Consider the following 15,260-nt stretch of genomic DNA (forward strand, 5'->3'; position numbering starts at 1 on the left):
AGAGAAAAAAAGAATCCTAACCATTCAAAGGTGAATGAATTAATATAAGGAAATAAATAAACAAAACGACGTCGTTTTGGTTGGCCAGAGATAAACTTATCTCAAGTTGTCGGAGAAATATTTTTCCCATATATATATATATATATATATATATATATATTACATACATTCCAAGATGAATTTTTATTCTCATTATCTAATTGTTTTTTAATACAAGCAATGTTCATATCTAGATTACAACTATAGGAGTTAATGGTCCATTAATATGATGGTTATAAAATCATAAAGTAGGATAATTACATCATTAACATCAATGGTTACAAAATTTAAAATGCAAATTATCCATAAATTAATATTTTACATGAGAATATATTTTATTCAAAATTTGAACATTATTTACCATAATTAAATTCAATAATTTAAAATTCTTATGAAATAATATATATATATATATATATATATATATTTATATATATATCAAACAAGATTACTAAAATGAATTATATATTTTATGATAATCGATTTATTTAAATGATTATAACATGAATGATATATAATTTTTTAACCATTTATAATATTATGAGTTCTTCCTCTTAAAATAAAATTCATTAAAAAAATAAGGTTAACGTTTCTCTTCTACAACTCAACAATATCGATATTGTTTTGGTGTTAGAATAAAAAATAGGAAAAAGATATTGTAACAATCAAGTTATGTTACTATCATGTTACTACCAATCAATCTCAACTTTAGATTGATTATGTTGATCCAACGATTATATTTATTTTCATCTTTATATGATCATGATTCCCTATATTTAGAGTGAAAGCATTAAATATGGAAAATCATAACTATATAAAATTGAAAATAAATATAAAGTATTAAATTTGAGAAATCATGACCATACAAAGATGGAGAAATAAATATAATCCTTGGATCAACATAGTCGATCTAATGGTGAAATTAATTGATAGTAACACAACTTGATTATTACACTACCCGTCGATTGAAAAAATAATGGTTATCGGTTTGAAAACTTATCTCGCATCTCTATCTTGATAATCTGTGCAAATTTTCAGGGCGCAGTCAAATTTTTTTTTTTAATATATTCCTAATCTTCCATTCTTTCACTTCTTGATATCATTGTTTTTTTTTATTCTTAATCTTCGATTTCCATGAATTACATGCCAAGAATAGATGTTGAAGGTGAGAGGTATGATCAGGTGATGAACACGTGGGTTTAAGGCTCATCGTGGTGAAAGCTTTCACACGTTTATTTTCTTGGACGTGCCATGTAGCCGCCTCGCACGTGCCAGTGCCGCCACTTCATATTCAAGAACATGCTTTCTTTTTATCCTCTCTCTCTTTCACTTCTTGCTCTCTCTTTCTCTCTCCTCAGTTTCTCTTTCTCTCTCTAGAAGACAATTCTGTTCGCATAATGTCGGGGAGAAGGAGGACGAAGTTTAAATCGTAAGCTTCTCTTCTGCCTAATCCAAATCTGAATTTTGCACTGCCATTACTAATTTACTTTTTTTTTAATTTTTTTTTATTAATTAATTATATGAAACTTGTGAAAAATAGTTTTCAGTGCTGGATCAGTGTGGATTTGTTAGGAATGACGGTTTTTATTTGGTTTCTGTCTTGTTATTGAGTCTGAACACTGAATTTGAAAATAAAAATGGTTTATGGCTTGTGGTTTATGATTGTGAATGAACTAGGGTTTGTGGATCAGATCAGATCAGAGTTGGATTTTTTTACAAGATTGGGTTATTCTAGTGTGAATTATTGAGAATTTGAGTGTTGTATACATGTTTTTTTTTTTTAATTTTAATTTTAATCATCTACTATTAATTTTAAATAATAATTAACTTGTGTATGTTTTTTATTTTCTTAATCTCTGTTTGATCTAATTCTCAGTCTGAGTTTTTGGTATGCTCCTGTAAACCCATATCATTTTTTAAAGTATTCCTAGTGATGGTGGTATTATTAATTATTGTATTATATACTTGTCACGATATAAACATCCAATTTTATGTTTTACAAACCTCGAGTGGTAGAAGAAGTGAGATGAGATTGGTATACATATTTATTGGGATAAAGGTCTGTTCAAATCACAGTTCTAATCTCTTTTACCCTTGCTGTTGTATCTTAAGTGCATTGAACTGTTCAAGTGAATTTGCTCCACTACTCTCTTACATGTATCTCTAATTATTTAGGTTACGTGATACAATCACTGACAGCAGAAGAGCAGCAACGGAGGTGAAAAATGAAATTTTGGAGCTGCAATCCTGGTCTGATCTCCCTGCCGAACTCTTAGAATCAATCTTGTCCCGTTTAACCCTAGATGATAATGTTCGTGCTTCAGCAGTTTGCAAGAGTTGGCACTCTGTTGCAACTGCTGTACGCATGGTAAACCAATCACCGTGGCTAATGTATTTTCCAAAATTTGGTGACTGGTGTGAATTCTATGACCCCGTGCACCGTGAGACCCATTCCGTTGAGTTGCCAGAGTTGAGTGGATCTAGAGTTTGTTATACAAAAGATGGTTGGTTATTGCTATACCGGCCCAGAAATCACCGAGTGTTCTTCTTTAATCCCTTTACTCGGGCAATTATCAAATTGCCAAGATTTGAGATGACATACCAGATAGTTGCCTTCTCTTGTGCTCCAACATCACCGGACTGTGTTCTGTTTACTGTTAAGCATGTTAGTCCTACTGTTGTGGCCATTAGCACATGTTACCCTGGGGCAACAGAATGGACCACTGTTAACTATCCAAACCGCTTGCCCTTTGTCAGTAGCATGTGGAATAAACTTGTATTTTCTAATGGACTCTTTTATTGTCTGAGTCTCACAGGTTGGCTAGGGGTATTTGACTCATCTGAACGCACTTGGAGTGTTCTGTCAGTACCTCCACCTGAATGCCCAGAGATTTTTTTTGCCAAAAATTGGTGGAAAGGGAAATTTATGACAGAGCATGAAGGAGATATAATAGTAATTTATACATGTTCTAGTGAAAACCCCATTATTTTTAAGTTAGATCAGACATTAATGGAATGGGAAGAGATGAAAACACTAGATGGAATAACTCTTTTTGCTGGTTTCTTATCTTCCCATTCAAGGACTAACCTCCCTGGAATAATGAGAAACAGTGTCTACTTCTCTAAAGTTCGTTTTTATGGAAAGCGATGCATTTCATTCTCTCTTGATGACCATAGATACTATCCTCGTAAGCAGTGGCATGACTGGGGAGAACAAGACCCTTTTGAAAACATATGGGTTGAACCACCAAAGGACTTCTCTGGGTTCACATGAAGAATATTTGTGAAACAAGTAAGCATTCCCAAATCAATAGTGTATAGTGCTATTTGTTATCACTTTGTTTTTAACTTTGTGTTATATCAGTTGGATATATGCTTTCGAGCAATGCATAATAAGCTAGTGTGTTGTTATTCCTCACTAAGTAATTCATGTATATTTGAATTTTTCATTGAAGTTATGCATGTTTTTATTATTTGATTATCAATGCTTGCTACATGCAAAGTAATCCAGGATGCACTCATTCAGTAATTCTTATCAATGTTTAGTTATAGGATTTAATTTTGATCCGATGTAACTGTAAAGTTTTCACGTTATGATCTAATATTTATTGACTTTCCATGAAAATAGCTTGACAAAGACAATAACTATCTAAAATTCAAACTTTTCTAATGATGTGTCAACTTGGGATTGAATGATAGTAAAAAAAAATTTACATGACAGTGAATCAAAATTAATCTCTAAAGTTTTATTCAACTTGTGTTAATACTTTATAGTTTATAGTATCTCCGGTTTCGGTCATAAATATATATGATACTTGGCATTTACTGCACTTTTTAACATAAAAGTTCTTGTAATTGCATTTGAATATTTTACTGTCAATGTTTTAAAAATGGCCATGGTCGTTGTTGGGTTTAGAAATATGTGTGTTGCAATTTATGATTTTGAATTAGGTTTTAAAAATTTAGACAGTTTCTTTCATTTGCTTGTAGCAATTAGCTTTCATAAAATTTTTGTATAAAGTTCCGTATGATGTATAAAATGTTGAGATAATCTCTAAGGGTAGTAAGCAACTTTGGAAAAGTTGGATAGAGAAAATCGAGAAGTTGTAAGCAGAACCAAGTTCCATGTCACAAAGGAGCCTTGATAAAATAAATATTGCTTTTCTTAAACGATAATCTACCTTCATTTATTAAGCAATAAGTATCTTGTTCTTGGTTTTTGTGAAGTATGAAGGGAATTACTTAAACAGGAAGTGAGGAAATCAATCTCTACGAAAATCTATGTTGGAATGCAGCATTTTCATTCAGCTGTCTTAGTGCATTAATGTGATTCTTAATCCTGAGCATGAAAATTTTCCATATTGCAGTTTCATGAGTTCCTTGTTACCGCTCTTTTACTAAAGCTCATTTGGAAACATGCCGAAGGCAGCATCTTTACAAGCTGTATATAGGAGGAGGGTACTAATATGTGAAGGAATCAGATCTGTTGGGCTAAGCTAAAATTACTTACCCACTTGATCGTCTTGTCTCTGCTGATCTAGAATTTTCAAGATTCTTCCCAACGCAGTAGTGGCATAGTGCCTTATGCAGAACAACTGGGTTTCATACTTAGATTACCAACAGATTTATTGACATTTTTATTTTGGTTATATGATCTTAGATTTATTATCATGATTGTTATTTTGGGCATATGATCTGTAGATTTACTATCATGATTGTTATTCATCTTTCATTGTCTGTTTGACTGTCTACAATTTCAATCCTAGCTGTTTTTTTTTTTTTTTGGGTAAACAATCCTAGCTGCTTTTACTAAGTAGAAGCTTGTTTTAATGAATTCTCGGTGAAACTATGTGAGCTACAGTACACGCTGTTATACTGCTCATGCACTCGTAAATGTCTCGAGCTTCTGTAAGGTTTGCCGATAAAATGTGCGCGCATCATGAATGGAAAAGTATGCAGGAAAAAAGAAAAAATCCATAAATCTAGATTATAATGAAGTATACTTTTTATGTTACCAGTTTCATTTGGAAGCAAATAAAATGCTCAAGGAAGTTTCTGATAGTCCCCCCGCTATAATTCATAAAACAAAGTAAAAATTGTATTTAGACTAATGACAACTGATTTAAGTATCGGAATTACTTTTAGGAGCTGTTTGGTAGGAGTAATTATTTTAGAATTCTAGGAAAGTGAGAGTGGGATTTGTATTTACCCATGTTTGGTAGAAGTTTTTGCAGAATTTTTTCGGACATCTAATTTGTCCAGGATTTGCATCTGTGTAAATTGTGTTAAAATTTTTCTTTCCAAAATACCACCAAAGGTGGTATTCTTGGAATACCTGAGGATGGAATTTTGGAACTAAATTTGTGGGACAATATTACCCTTGAATCTGCAGAAATGAGAGCAAGTCAAAAGCTTCAGGGAGAGATAGATTGTGTTCTGAAGAAGGTCCAAGAAGGCGTCGAAGTCTTCGTTTTCGATTTCCACTGTTTTCGACTATAAATCACGTGAATCAATGGTGGTTTCTTTCTGGTTTATGTTTATGACATGGACAATGCGAACCAGAAGGATAAATTCGAGGCTGACTTGAAGAAGGAGATTAAGAAGCTGCAGAGATATAGAGACCAGATTAAGACTTGGATTCAGTCTAGTAAGATTGTTTCTCTGTGTTCTTCACAACGAACAAAATCATATTTGAATAAAAAAAATTAAGGTGCCCTTATTTTCTTAAAATAATTTTACATTCCCAATAATATTTCACAATCAACCTAACACAGATTCAGTAAACTTACTCAAATAATCCCAGTAATATTTTGACATACCAAATAACTTTTTAGTAATATTTCTGAGTAATTCATTTTTCCATCATATTTCTGGAAATCATGATTCTCAGTCACCAAAATATTTCTCCCATACTAAATGTCCCGTTAAGGAATTTTTTTTCTTCTGCTTAAAAGAATATAACTGAACCAAATTCTTTCCATATTCAATTAGTTAAGCTAACTGGTGTCGGCAAAATAGTATGTAATTGCAGTTTTTTTTTATTTAATTTTACAAATTTTGTTGATAAGAACACGCAATAATTTCTGTTCAATTTAGATGAAAAGTATACTTTAATTTGAGAGAAGTACCACTAACTAACTGGGCTTAAATTCTATGTCTTTTCTCCATGTTTTTAAGTATTGTTTAACAATTATCAAGAAAAAAAAAGTGCTACCAACTAAGAGTTATTTTTCCTAGTTGATGCTTGATAATACTCTATTAGCGAGACAAAAAGGGTGAAAGATGATTTGAATACTTAGAATCGTACCATATATTAGCAAGGAAGGATGCAAAAAGTAAACCAAGAAAGTTCCATTACACTAGCACTAAGCATATAGATTAACAGTAAAGGGTTGTTCCAGCTTAATTAATAATTTTGAGTTCGAGTTTTGGATACGTAACTGTGTTAAAAACTTAGAAGGAAAATTTTTGTTATCCTCGTAATCCTGCTTGGCTCGACCAATTTAATCGATGAACCAATAGAAAAATAATAATAATAAAACCTCTAGTATACTAACAAAATAATCCATGCTTCATGCTCGACCAAATTAATCGATGAATTAGTGAAGAAATAATAATAAAAAAACCCTCTAGTATACTAACAAAATAATCCATGCTTAATGCAAAGTAACGGTAAAGACATAATTAATATGCATTGTTGTTCCAATGAATTTTTATTTTTTTTTGGTAACAATTCCAATGATTTTTGTGCAATACATTTGTCCGAATTGTAACACGAAAAGATTTTCTTGTACCAAGATATGTCTGAAAATACTACTCTCTCTTTTTCTTTTAGTATAAAAAAATTTAAATATGGTTAGACACTGGTATTCCATAAAGGCCAGACAAAATATCTCAACCTCATTCAGAATTTTTGAGAGGAATTCCAACAAAATTCTCACATCGACCAGCGAGGTTCAAATTTATGCCCTTGTAAAATATGAGTCAAACCCTTAATCAATTGTGCTCACTTTTATTGGTATCTACCTCTTTTAAAACATTTTTACATGTTATCTTTAAGAGAGAGGTTATATTTGTTCTGTTTGAGAGATAGAGATGTCCAGCCGGTGGCTGGTATATTTTATGTAGGATCTATGTGCCCTCTCTCAGGTATCTATGAATGAGATATCTTTTGATGGTAGGCAGATCACTATGCACAAATATAATCGACATAGTCAAGACGTGGGATGTGTGCACAGTGACAAGCTAAGAGAGAGAGTTTAGAGTGTGTGTACCTTATTGATTTAATCCTTTATTTATAGATGAATTACCTGATAGGAGTGCATTTCTGGGCCTCTCAGGAATATCGGGGGGCCCAAGTCTAACTGCTTAGCTGTCTGGATATGATTGTCATTAATAGGAGATGTCCTTCCTTTTGTATTGTCCTTTATTGGTCCTTCTAGAATATGGGCCTTTGTTAGGTCCATAACAATATTTATAACTTATTTCTGCTTATAACCTCTTGTAAACAAATTTTAATAATTGATTTTTACCAATATGACGTTTATAATTTATTAAAAATTAAAAATTAATTAATAAATATGACTCAATGTTTATAAGGGTGTGTTTAGTTGGAGGATTTTGATGAGATAGATAGGCAAATGAGAAGTGGGATTGTTTAATCACCATGTTTGGTTTAACGATTTCCTGCTTGCCTACCAAAATCATATAGCCAGCAACCGACGTTTGCATGTCATTTTGATCAAAATAGCCGGCCAACATAAACCCACTCGACATGTGGTATTGTCAAATATCTACCTAAATGGTAAGTGCGTTTACTAACCAGATGACCAGCGTACCCCCTGATTTGGTGTAGTGGCTATATGGTTGTGGATCGGTGAAGGGAGGATGATGTAGGTTTGTGGTGGCTGTTAATGGAGGGCGGTTCGGTGATGGTGGTCGTTTGTGAGCTTGTGGGTTTTGTAAAAAAAAATTGGTGAAGTGTGGATGGTGATGGGTTTGACCTGCGGTGGTTATGAAATTGGGTTCCTCGATTTGAAGATGGCTGGTTCGGTGGTCCGATGGTGGTTGTGGGTAAGGGTTGGACGATTTGGTCTTCAAATGAAGATGGGTGTTTGGGTCACTGGTGGTGTGTGGTGGTGGCTGAGGAGGTTGGCTGGAGTTTGTGAAGGCTGATGGCTATGGTGGTTCGAAGATAGAGGTTGGGGTTTCTCGGTTGGACAGCCGCAATGGTGATTGTGGGTTGTGAAGAAGGAGATGAGACGGTGGTTGTGGTGTAGTCTTGGCTGGCTTGAATCAGTGAGGGGGGTTGTGGATGGTGGTTATGGCATTTGCGGTGGCTTCCGGTGGTGGAGATGGTGGTTTTTGGCTGTGGGGCGGTGGCTGAAATAAAAAATAAAAATAAAAATAAAAAAATAAAATAAATATGACACAAACTTTTTTTTACAGATGGATGTTGCGTTAATGACAATCCTTTTTACGGATAAGGGGTACAATGCGTTATTCAAAATATTTTAAAAATGGAGTTATTTTCGTAAAAATAACTTTTTTTCCCATCTATATTTTACCTACACTCAAACATAGACTTTATAAAAGTTATCTAATTTCTCCATCAAAATTTTATCCAACCAAATAACTTTTTTTATATTTTCTTACCAAATTCACATTTCAATCATTTCCCTAGTAATCACATTTTCTTATTATTCATAAAGATTTCTCCTCAACCAAAAATTCCCTGAGATTATTGTAAGCAAAAGAGGTTGTAATTTGTGAAATATAACCTCTCCAATCTTCTTCAATAGGATTAATGTTCTATTATAAAATATTTTCGACACCCAATGGGTGCAGCTCAGTTGGTAATTTGGCGCTGAGTTAGTGGGGTTGGACATGTGTTCGATTCCTGCTGAATGCATTCTTGGGAGGGGGCTGAACCTTTAGCCATCACTGCTCCCCCGCACTCCGGATTAGTCCCATAGCCGGCTGAAAGAGTCGAAGCTCGTGGGGATACCGGAGGGAGCCAACTCGCCTCAAAGCTCGTGGGGATACCGGAGGGAGCCAACTCGCCTCAAAGAGATAATTAGGGTTGGGTAACTCAAAAACAAATATATATATTTTCGACCATTAAGACTTTTTTCAAATTTAAAAAACTACAAATACGTAACCCTGATTACGAGTCTCGTTTAAAATTCACTCGAGTCATATAACTTTTCCCCTGTATACTTATCCAGATCATGATCAACTGGGGAGAATTTTCATTTGAGCAGTCAATTCTTCTACTTTAAAAAATTTGAAGCTCAATTTAACAAGAAAACCACCGATTTCATTATATTAATTTTTTTTTTTCAAAAATAAAAATGATCACATGAGTTCTTAAAATAGATATTTCGTTGAAGACTTAATGGATATTTAAAAATTAAAAGTACTAATTTCCATCATCCCTAATAAATGAATGAGACGTTTCATGAACGCAATTTCCTCTCAATTCTGTCAACCCTATGTATGATTGTTTAATCATGAACACTTCCAAGAAGAAGAAGCACAACAACACCACCATTCCCAATTTCCCATTCCATTCTCACGAAGCACAATCAGAAGAAACAACAAAATACAATGTCAAAGTCATTGTCATCGTCACCGTCCATTTTCGTAAAACCACACACTCGATACCAATTCCGATTCCAACACCAACACCACCTGAAACTGAATCCCACAAAACACGCTTCCTTAAGAATCCAAAACTCAACACAAACACTTGAATTCCTCAAACCTTACGTTATCTCACAGCACAAAACCATCCTGTGTGGTTGGTTATGCAGCGCCGTATCCGTTTACTCTCTCTCCAACATCCTCTCGAAATTCTCCGCAATCACAACCGCACCCATCGACGCTACTCAGAGTTTCGCGTTGGGGGGTTTGGTCATTTCACGCTTGGTCGCTAGCTACGCGCAGCACGCGCTTCTATGGGAAGCTGCACTCGACGCCGTTTACAAGCTTCGCCTTCACGTCTTCGACCGCGTCATGGAGAGAGAATTGGATTATTTCGAAGGCAAAAACGGTGTTTCAGCTGGCGACATTGCTTATCGAATCACCGCTGAAGCTTCTGACCTTGCCGTCACCTTATACACTCTTCTCAATGTGGGTAACAATAAGAGAAATTATTATTATTATTTCGGAATGAATTCTATTACGATTTTAATAATTTATTTTTTATACGACGATGAAGTTTGAATCTATGGCCTCATGTAAGTTACCAAAACCATTATACCAATCTTAGTGACTTCATTTTGATAATTTTGTGTTTATCTTGTCACTCCATTGACATTAAAAGTTGGGGTTCAATTAAAATTTATGAATAATCATCATGTCATATGAAATTTTAATATTAAAGGCCTAATTATTATTTACCTTTTGATAAATTTTTATTTTATTTTATGTGTTATTATGGGATGATAAGACTGTGTTTCTGACAGACCATAGTACCCAGTACTCTGCAGTTGTCGGCAATGATGATGCAGATGTTAGTTATAAGTCCTGTCCTTTCTTTGATTTCAGCCATGGTGAGTTGGGTATTTTTTATTTTTTTTTAATTGATTTATCAGTGCTAGTATTAAGGTAATTGATTGTTGAGGGGTATAGTGTTTGCAAATTTGCAGGTTATTCCTTGCATAGTGCTAGTTGTTGCCTTTCTTGGTCAACAGCTTCGTAAGATATCTAAAGAGTCACATCTTAGCGTTGCTGCACTCTCAGCATATCTTAATGAGGTAACTTGATAAATTTCCAGTATTAATGTTGTGATGTACTGTGTGTGCTATGTTTACTAAAATCAGAAACATACGAGTTATATAAATTGTATAAATGCATTTACTAAAACGGCACATATAACTAATGTAAATGAAATCATTTACTTGTATAAATGAATGTTAGTGAGAGAGTTATGTATTCTAGGAGTACTAAAAATTTACTCTTTCATTGTTTTAGTGTTTAGGATTTGGTATTCTGCCTTATGCGTTGATGCTGTTGATGTTGTATTATTATTATTATTTCAGATGCTGCCTGCAATTCTCTTTGTGAAAGCAAACAATGCTGAGTTGTGTGAGAGTGCCAGGTTCAAGAGACTGGCTCTGATGGACTATTCTGCTAAGCTGAACAAGAAAAAGATGAAAGCAGTGATTCCTCAGGTTATACAAGCTATTTATTTTGGAACCCTTTCCATACTTTGCGCTGGCTCCTTGGTGATTTCAAGAGGTTCATTTGATCGCTGTAGCTTGGTTTCATTCGTGACATCATTGCTCTTCTTGATAGAGCCAATCCAGGTATTGCTATCAGTTGAGGTTGAGGCCTTGCCATTATGCCCTCAATTCTCCTTCTCTTTGTTTTTCCCCCTCCATTCATAGGTTATTACTTTCATCCTAGTAATGCAAAAACCTTTTAAGCTGACTTAGGTATTGGTGTGTTTTAAATGTCCTCTGTAGCGTAGTGTGGTCCCTTTATTTGTTTTTGTTTTTGCTAATTATTATTTTTATTGTTATCATGGTTCAGCTCTTTAGGAGCTTGTCTTTGGTTATCCACTCCCCATTGAATCCTGACTAACGAGAATAGGGGTTAGGGCAATTCTTATATGCAATCTTACCCTTGCATATTTTTGCAAGGAAGCTGTTTTCCGAATTCAAGCTTGTGACCTTTCAGTCACAAAGGAGCATCTTTACCACTGTTCCATGTTCACCCTCCCAGCTGTCTTTGGTTATCAATCTGAAATAAAGAATCACGCAGGATATAGGAAAAGCATACAATGAATGGAGGCAGGGAGAACCAGCTGCTGAACGTTTGCTGGCTATGACCAGGTTCAAAGATAAGGTAAATGCATGACTTGTGATCTGCGTACTTGTTTAATTTCATCTTTTTCTAATATTTACTTTTAAATTTGAATGAACATTCTGTTTGAAATTTAAAAGTTCTGAACTTCTGATAATAAGAATATATATACAGGATGGTTGTTAAGCACATAGTATCCACTGTTCTGTTTTTCAAAAAATTTAAGTCAAGGTAATATGTTGTACTGCAATAATAGATAAATTTCTTTTCTCAATAATAGGTGGTTGAGAAACCAGGTGCTGTTGATTTAGGCCATGTTACAGGGGATCTGAAATTCTGTGATGTCTCCTTTAAGTATAATGATGAAATGCCACATGTTTTAAATGGATTGAATCTCCACATTAGACCTGGAGAGATAGTTGCTCTGGTGGGTCCTTCTGGTGGAGGTAAAACAACACTTGTAAAACTGTTGCTTCGGCTTTATGATCCTATATCTGGTGAGTCTTTTAAACTAAATATAAATACTTTTTTTTATCATATGTAGCTCAGCATGGGGATAATGATTTATCAAATACATTTGTTACACGAACTGGTCTTAGTTTTACACTCATTTGTCATCTTTCTTATCTATAACTTTTATCTATTTTCTTATGCCTGCAGGTTGCATACTGATTGATAACCATAACATCCAAAACATTCGGTTGCAAAGTTTGAGAAGACATGTTGGTCTTGTTTCTCAAGACATAGTATGTGGCTCATGCCTTTGTATTCTTTTTCTTTTATTATGCAGAATTTGTACTGTACTTCATGATACTCATAAGAATTTAAAATGTCCTTGTTTATCCAGCTTGAATTATTTCTGCTATTTTTGACAAGCTTTTAGGGGCAGTTTGGCAACTCTCAAAACTGGTTTAAAACTGCTTAAGATAAACTAGGCATATAAATTCAAGTTATTCTATAACTAGTTTTGATTTTTAACGAATACTTAGTTTGGTTAAAAATTGTTTTAAACCGGTTCTTGTCTGAGCTATCTTTAAGTTCATATAAATCCAAGAAACTTAGCATGCTTATTGAATTGGATTAATGAGTGCTCCCTACAATTATCTCTTAGCAGAGAGAGGGAGAATGAAAAGGAAGAGAGAGAATTAAAAAGATATGGACTAGAAAAAGAACCAACTTTGAAATGGTTTTTTAAAGAATAAATTTTATCTATGAGAACCAGTTTTTAAAATTTTAGTTAGCTACTAAACACCTTGTATTTAAAATGTCCCCATTGCACTTAGATATCTGGTTTTTGAAAGTTACCAAACACCCCCTTTAGCTTTTCTTTTTTCCTTCCCCTAGTATGTTTACCATCTGATCTTGTGAAGTGTTTTATTATATCAATTATTTGGTATTCTGGTAGCATGAATAGTTTATATCTACTGATTGCTAGCATGAATAGTTTATATCTACTGATAACTTGTGATTCGTTGTAAGTTTATTCGTCATGCAAATTTCTTATTGTTTGACTAGCAGTATCTATGGCTATCTCAATAATACCGATGTATACACTCTAGACACTTTTTTCAGGTACAGTTGCTGAAAACATTGGTTATAGGGATCTGACAACAAAAATTGACATGGAGAGGGTGAAGCATGTAGCTCAAACTGCTCTTGCAGATGAATTTATTAAAAAACTTCCACAAGGATACCAAACCAATATTGGACCAAGGGGCTCAACTTTAAGTGGAGGCCAGAGGCAAAGGTAAATGTTCAAATTCAAACTTCATTCTGTTCTCCTATAAACCATGAATGAACCGCTTTATTTTGTTTTCTGTTTGAGGGGGAGCATTCTGAAAGGTATGATTAATGTAAAGACCAAATTTGATGAATTGGATATTTATGAAACTTCATCATTGATCCATGACATCTTTCATTGAACTGTTACTTCCTTTCTCAAAATTACAGGTTGGCTATTGCAAGGGCACTCTATCAAAATTCTTCAATATTAATTCTGGATGAGGCAACTTCTGCTTTAGATAGTAAATCTGAGTTAAAAGTGAGACAAGCTGTAGAGCGTTTGATGGAAAATCGCACAGTGAGGCAACTAGCCTTTTGTGTCCTTGACATGTGACCTTTTCTTTTCTTTATAATTATCCTACCTGCATGTGCTGTTAGAAACATAGGCACCAACTATAAGAATTGCATGATTTGCTAAATATTTGTTGTGCATTTTGTTTTTGTTTTTTTATGAAGTTTATGTTATATCTCTGATACATTCAGGTCTCAGTTTAAATCACATGACCAGTATGTTAGGGCTCAACTTTTGGTTGCCAGAGCTATTTTGCAATTATGTTATTTTTGCATCTTATTTTGTTACCTTTTATTTACTCAGTATGTTTGTAATATGCTTTACCGAGACCTTAACTACATTTTATAGTTTTCTTGAATTTATTGGTTAATTTTTTGCCCTCTTAGTAATTTGTATATCTTTATCTTCCCTATTAAGCACTCAAACTTTCTTCCTATGTTAATTGGTAGGTGCTTGTGATCAGCCATCGCTTGGAAACAGTTCTGATGGCTAAACGAATATTCCTTTTGGATAATGGGAAGCTAGAAGAGCTACCTAGATCAACAATGTTGGATGATCACAAGGATTCATTGCTAGCATCCGGGCTTGTTATTTGAATATTTCTTGTAAAGGCCATATATTCACATTTAAGTTTCACGGCAATGGATTCTATTAGAAATTTTATTTTATTTTTAATTGAGATATTCTAGATCTTTCTCTTTTCTAGTTATGCTCTTCTATATAAAAGCCCCTTATTGTACAAATTAATTACCCAATCAATGAAATCAATATTTTCCTTTTTCTCACTTTTACCTTCTAATATGGTATCAAGAGCATTTTCATCCTCCATGAATGGAGTTTCCGCTGCCATCATTTTTTTTTTTAGTTTTCTCTTCATTGATCTTTCTGAGTCTTTTATTTTTCCAGATCCGTGTCTCCTTTGCCAAGATCTATATCTTTTCTCTCCCTTTCTTCAATATCTGTGAATTTTATTTTATTTTTATCATCAGAGCTCTTCGTCTCTTTCTATTTTATTTTTGTTTGATCTCATTTTTCAACTTCATTCATTCACTTTTGTCTCTTTCTGTTTCCTTCGTCACAATGGGATTGGAGGCTTTTTCTTCATCTATTTTTGGTTCGCAAGCAAGTCACCACCTTGCTGTCCTTCGTCTCTATTTTTCGGACCACTGTGCTGCCGTTCGAGTTCGCGTTCCTGTAGCAAGCTGCCGGATCTGGTTCAAATCTCCGTTCGTCTTCGCGTCTCAGTATGGAGGTCTCCGTTTGTGCTTCCTCCTCCTCCACTTAGCACCGTTCAGCTGGCATTGTCTCTCCAGCTTCAGTGACTGCCACGCTGCAC

The 15,260-nt window shown here is 34.2% G+C and overlaps 2 protein-coding genes across 2 annotated transcripts; both read left to right on the forward strand.

Moving 5' to 3' along the window:
- The first annotated feature begins 1,339 nt into the window (after positions 1-1,339).
- Positions 1,340-4,826, forward strand: LOC133316787 (F-box/kelch-repeat protein At1g57790-like). The gene is made up of 3 exons (XM_061518563.1): positions 1,340-1,468; positions 2,215-3,331; positions 4,407-4,826. The coding sequence occupies exons 1-2, from the start codon at positions 1,437-1,439 to the stop codon at positions 3,311-3,313; spliced, it is 1,131 nt and encodes a 376-aa protein (XP_061374547.1). The 5' UTR covers positions 1,340-1,436; the 3' UTR covers positions 3,314-3,331; positions 4,407-4,826.
- Positions 4,827-9,534: 4,708 nt separating this feature from the next.
- Positions 9,535-14,672, forward strand: LOC133316786 (ABC transporter B family member 29, chloroplastic). Its single transcript, XM_061518562.1, has 10 exons — positions 9,535-10,173; positions 10,509-10,595; positions 10,692-10,799; positions 11,085-11,351; positions 11,809-11,892; positions 12,131-12,347; positions 12,511-12,596; positions 13,410-13,597; positions 13,801-13,930; positions 14,374-14,672. The coding sequence occupies exons 1-10, from the start codon at positions 9,649-9,651 to the stop codon at positions 14,518-14,520; spliced, it is 1,839 nt and encodes a 612-aa protein (XP_061374546.1). The 5' UTR covers positions 9,535-9,648; the 3' UTR covers positions 14,521-14,672.
- Positions 14,673-15,260: the final 588 nt, after the last annotated feature.

The sequence above is a fragment of the Gastrolobium bilobum genome, unplaced genomic scaffold, assembly GCF_033153095.1.
Source record: "Gastrolobium bilobum isolate Gb01-03AN ecotype WA unplaced genomic scaffold, APGP_CSIRO_Gbil_v1 utg50186, whole genome shotgun sequence".
NCBI lineage: Eukaryota > Viridiplantae > Streptophyta > Magnoliopsida > Fabales > Fabaceae > Gastrolobium > Gastrolobium bilobum.